Raw genomic sequence first — 5,565 nt, 5'->3', positions numbered from 1 at the left:
GGGGGGGGCACTCTCCTACCTGCCCCCACCCTGGCCTGTGCCCCGCCCTGTGCCTTGCCAGGCAGTGTCAGTGGGGAGTGGCACACCTGCAGCTCTGGCCGGCACCACAGCCCTGCGAGGCTTCTGTGAGGCAGTGCCTCAACTGAGCAGGCCCCACGTCCAAGCCCACGTCCAAGGCCACGTCCCAGGCCAGCCCTTCCACCGCCACGCCCACAGCACCTGCGCAGGAGGGCAGTGACTCTCAGGTCCTGCGTGGCCGCTGGGCTCCCACATCCCCAGCCAGCCCTTGTCCTGCCCCTGCCACCTCCCCACCCACCACCGGCCCCTTGGCTTCCTCAGCACACCTGGCACTGGCCCGGGGGACACACCACTGTGCAGGCCGAGGCCAGAGGCTGGGGCTGGCGCTCCGCTCTGGGGTCTGCGGCCGCCGAGCTCCCGAGGGCTCCCGGGCTGCTGACCCTTGGCCCTGGCTTCCCAGAGGGCGGGCTGACCGGGGCAGGGATGCAGGCCCAAACTTGGGTCCACAGTCATGGCTCCTGGCGCTTTTATTTAGAGGCAGGGTCTGACTCTGTCACAGGCTGGAGTGCAGTGACAGGGTCACAGCTCACTGCAGCCACACACTCTTGGGCTCAAATGATCCTCCGAGAAGCTGGGACTACAGATGCATACCACCACAGTCGGCTAAGTTTTGCTTTTTGACTCCCTAATGCTGCCCAGCCTGGCCTCAAGCAACCCTCCGGCCTTGGCCTCCCAAAATGCTGGGATTCCCGGCATGAGCCACCATGCCTGGCTTTGAAATCCTGAGTCTGGTGGGACTACACCCACCTGAGTGCCTGCCACTGTCAGCTGCTTCAGGTGTTGGTGAGCACAGAACTCCCTGGAAGCCCCACTTGCCATGAGGGGCTCTCTCCTCGACGTTGTGCTTGCTCCTGGATTTGGGAAGAGTCAATTCCTTGGCACTCTATGGCAGCTATGCCTGCTAGTATGGAGGGAACTTGCCACCTGCAGAGCCGCGGGGCTGGTGCATAGGGCCTGACAGCTGTCTCCCAGGCTCCACCGGCCCATCACTCCTGCTGGGGGCAGGAGGGCGCTTAGAGGCTGTGAGCTCCCTTGTTACGCCAGGCTCCTGCCAGGCAAGCAAGTGTTTCTGCCCAGGAGCACGGGCTGCTGCTGACTTCGGCCTTGGGGACTCTGCCTGGGCTCCGAGCACCCAGCAGCTCCTTCTGGAGAAGCCCTTGGTTCCTAGATGCAGCAGCTCACGCGGAGGGCTGCCCACCTGCTGTCCACGCTTCACGCAGAGACCATTTGCCTGCAACGCCCCCCCGCCACGCTTCCAGGAGCCATGGATCCAAATGCGTGCCACCACAGACCGGTGGAGAGATGCCACCGGGCACTTCTGCAGACCACGGTGGCTTCTGCTCCCGAGGCAGAAGCCACATCCAAGGGAAACAGAGCAAACCTCTCTCCTGGGAGTGAAGCCTAGAGGACGAGGAGTGGTGGGGCGTGAGGCCAGCGGCTGCAGCAGATCCCAGGCAGCTGCCCCTCCCGAAAGCACTGGGCCCAGGGCAGGCCTGAGTACCCCAGGCAGAGCCTCAGACACCACGGGCTTCTGCACAGGGGCCCACGGCTCCCTACTGAGCAGAGCTGGAGGTCTTGCCTGGAGCCCAGCGCACAGCTGGCTCAAGACTGGGAGAGAGTATGGGGGCCATCTCCACAGATGCATGGGCAGCAGGGGTCAGAGGCTGTGTGAAAACCTGGCTGTCGCTGACATGGGTGCGTCGCTTGAGGTGGAAAGGCAGCTGGGGTCACTCGAGCATTTATTTCTGGGGTGGCAGCAGCAGTGGCCATCCTGAGGCAGCAACAGGCCAGTGCGTGCCGAGGTCAGGGTGGACAGGAGCAGTTCGGACAACCAGTGGTCCCCGCCCCTGCACGCAGCCATGGTTGAGGGACAAGGGCAGGGACAGGAGTCATGGGACACACAGAAACGGAGCTAGTCCAGGTCCAGTTGAGGGGCCTGCCGGCGAGGCACGTGGCCGCCCCACACGTCTCTGGTCCTGATGATCCCAGCACCACGGGGCAGGAGGGGCACCAGCTAGCCGCAGCTGCAGGCGGAGAAGCAGACAGGAAGCGAGTCAGGCTCCCCATGGGATGTGTGCAGGCGGCATTCCTTTCCCCGGGGGGGCTTTACAGCGCACTGTTTGCCCCTTCAGGCTGGGCAGGAGAGGCTGACACGACCAAGTGTCAGGAGACAGTGGCCACCGCAGCCAGGACAATCCGAGGAAGGAGGCCAGGCGGGGCCTGAGGCTGTGCGTGTGGCGGTGTGGGTCGTGGGTTGGCAAGTCCCGAAGCCAGCACATCCTCTAGGGAGGCAGGGAAGCACTCACCTCTGCAGTGGCTGCAGCTCGGGCGGGAGGTTGCAGCCTGTGTAAACCCCATTCGTGATGCTGTATTCCAGCAGAGCACCAAAGCAGGGATCCTGCGGACACAAGTGCAGCCTGGTGTTAAGTGGGCGAAGGCCCATGTCTGCGGTCCATGGCCCCAGGGTCAGGTGGACCAGCACCCATCCTGGGCCACCGGGCCTTTCCCCAGCCCCGCCAGCGGCCAGGGTCTGCAGACGCACTTGGACAAGAACGTGGGGGTTTCCCAGCACGATCAGCAAAGCTTTGGGCCTGGTGATTGCAACATTAAATCTCTTCGAGTTGGACAAGAAACCCAAAAAGTATCGATCATCTTTGAATCTGTCTTCATTTGACCGCACCTAAAAGACACAAAGACAATAAAATGGATGGTGCAAGTTTTCTGGGGGCCTGAGGACACCATCTGGCCTGAAGTAACATTTGGGGCAGTTACAAGCAGCGGGATCCCACCTGGCTCCAAGGCAGCAGGAGGAGGAGCGGAGCTCGTGGCAGCATGTCTGCCGGCGGGAGGCCCTGCGCGCATGTGCACGTGGCTTGGGCCGGTGGCGGGTCAGGACGGGTGCTCATGGCGCACCCTCGCTCTGTGCCCTCAGCAGCTTTCCCTCCCCCTCCAGCCCTCTCCTGTTTCTCCTACCCCTTTTCTGCATCCTTCTGAGTGTTTCTTTAAAGGCTTCCCACAGCCACTGCTGATATTGGCACTGGTCCAGAGCGCCCCCCCACCCCGCAGCTGCTTCTGCGTCACAAAACAGCCTCGGCCACTTCACCCACAGACAGCGAGTGACTTCACAGCCCACTGGCGACCCCAGTAGAAACAGGGCTACCCACCGTGGAAATGATGATAACCAAATACTCTTGCCCTTGAAACTCCTCCACCGATCCGACCTTTATGTCCATCAGGTCAACATTTCGCAAAAGAAGTTTGATTTTCTCCACCTTTAAAACCAATGAGAAGAAAGGTTAATGATGACACTGCACAGATCGAACAAGTTCTTCACACATCGCAGTATAAGCCCAATTGTCCCAGTGTGTGAGCGATGCTGCTTTTCGATTCTGTGTCGGTTCTTGAAATCTCAAGTGGTCAGAACACACTCGGGGAAAGGGACCCGTCCTCTGGGAGAGCCAGGTCTCCCGGGCAAGTCTTCCCTCTCCCCACAAGCACACCAAGCAGGGGTGGAGGACCCACACTCGCCGCGAAGTCTTGGGGAAGTGCCGGGCCCACAGCTCGCCAGGCTCCGGGGACGCTCACAGGCTGCTGGGGCCCGAGTATGGGACCCAGGACACCGAGGCCCATGGATGGCAGGGCCAGGCTCCAGGGGCGCCTCCGAGGTGAGGGGCAGAGGCAGCCAAGGCCCCGGCCAAGCCCTTCCCTGGGGGAATCTGACACCCCCAGGGCCGTGGTGTTGGTGCGTGGGCACCCAGGAGGAAAGGAACAGCACCTCGTTCCCACCACAAAGAGAACTTGCTCCCAAAGAACTGGAAATAACTGAGCAGTCCAGCAAGGACTTCAATCAAGAATATGTTTAAGATCCTTGCAGACAAAGGAATAATACCCATCAGCAAGAACAGGTAATGCTGGTTAAAAAAAGGGGGGGGACCAATGTGAAATCTTGGAAAAAAATCTTGGGAAAAAGGACACAACTACAATAAGCTCAGCAGAGGGACGAAGGGCTGGTGATCGGGAGTCGCCCTGCAGGCAGCCCCCAGGGGCTGTCCAGACACATGAGGGATGGACGCTGCCCGAGTGTCCAGAGGCTGCAGGGCGGGCTGGGACGGTGTACGTGTGGCCACCAGCAGTTCCAGAGCAGGGCTGGAGGGAATGTGGGGGCACTGAGGAGGGCCCAGGCTCAGGTGTGAGCTGAGAGCCTGGAGGATGGATCACACCTCGACCTATCTTGTGGAGAAACTATACAAAATTGAGAACAAAGGGAAAATATGAAACCCATGAAGAAAAGGCATTACTTAAAAATAAATATGAAACTTGGCAGGAAGTAGGTTTCTCAGCACAGGCCACGCTAAAAGACAATGGCAAAATCCCCTCAAAGGACTGGGGAATGGTGGAACTGAATCTCAGGAGTGAGGCAGTTTGGCATTTTTAGACAGGTTCAAGATATCCGCCCCACAAGTCTCTGTTGAAATAATTACTAGAAGACGAATCTCGGAAGAGCCACAAACCTTAAGTAAAAAAACAAAACACAATCAAAAAACCCAAACAGTTAAGATATGTTGGTAAACTGTGGCCGAGGAGGAAAAAACTTATCTTTGGAAAAAAGGTGGAATTCCTAAAATTCACAAGGAAGAGCATAAAGCTAAGCACTGCCACCTGGGATGTGCATACCCGGATATCGTCTTGTCACAAAGCCTGGGTCCTGCAGGGAGGAGCCAGAAAGGCCAGCTGCGCAGAGGGAACCCGGGGAGTACTGTGCCCTGGAGACAGCATGGTGTGTGTGGCAGGGACAACACACATCCCTTAGGGTGAGACAGGCGGTCACTCAATGCCGATGGCCACTGATCATACACAGTGGCAAAACAGGCTGGATCCCCCTCAGCCCACACTCAATGACCACTGCAAGCAGGTGGAAGATCTGAACACAAGCAGCACACAATCGAGACTTTCAGGAGGAAAGGGGGAAGCCCTTCATAACCTCCAGCCAGGGAAGGATTTCTGAGACAGAAACAAAGAGCACATACCATAAAGGAAAGTATACATCTGAACACACAGAAATCAGAAACACAGAAACCTAACAAAAGAGATGACAGGCAGTCAGCTGACGTGGTGTCTGAGCCATACAACCAACAGCTGCCTGTGGCCATCACATGCGGAAGACCCAGCTGCGAGGACAACACTCCCGATGATCATCAAGGGGCGGCAGATGTCAACAGGCCACTTAAGGGAAGGGTGAAGAAATGGTCAATGAACACAGGACAAGTCTCAAATCATTGTCTCAAGAGCAACCTCACCCATGCCCCCTACGTGGGGGGCCTGCTTCATGGGACGCCCACAGGGCAGAGGGACATCACTGGGGCTGTGGACCCTGACGGCGTGTCCTGTGTGACTCAACAGTGCTACCTCAGGGCAGCCCCCGTACAGCTGCTACACGTGGGCCTGTAGACTCGAGAAACAGGAGGCAGAGGGATGTGGTCGGGAAGC

General features: G+C 58.6%; 1 protein-coding gene across 1 annotated transcript in view; it reads right to left on the bottom strand.

The window, feature by feature from the left end:
- Positions 1-979: 979 nt before the first annotated feature.
- Positions 980-5,565, bottom strand: part of MOV10L1 (Mov10 RISC complex RNA helicase like 1) — a gene marked incomplete at its 5' end in the record, with an annotated part of 76,651 nt that continues 72,065 nt past the window's right edge. Inside the window, 5 exons of the mRNA XM_021712891.1 lie at positions 980-1,686; positions 1,810-1,925; positions 2,385-2,476; positions 2,621-2,758; positions 3,243-3,350. Of these exons, the coding sequence (XP_021568566.1) occupies positions 980-1,686; positions 1,810-1,925; positions 2,385-2,476; positions 2,621-2,758; positions 3,243-3,350 (1,161 nt within the window). The remainder of the gene's footprint in view (positions 1,687-1,809; positions 1,926-2,384; positions 2,477-2,620; positions 2,759-3,242; positions 3,351-5,565) is intronic.

The sequence above is a fragment of the Carlito syrichta genome, unplaced genomic scaffold (assembly GCF_000164805.1).
Source record: "Carlito syrichta isolate Samal-C Ts95f unplaced genomic scaffold, Tarsius_syrichta-2.0.1 Scaffold303691, whole genome shotgun sequence".
Classification (NCBI taxonomy): domain Eukaryota; kingdom Metazoa; phylum Chordata; class Mammalia; order Primates; family Tarsiidae; genus Carlito; species Carlito syrichta.
The sequence above is the reverse complement of the archived record's forward strand: the minus strand, read 5'-3'. Positions and strand labels throughout refer to the sequence as shown.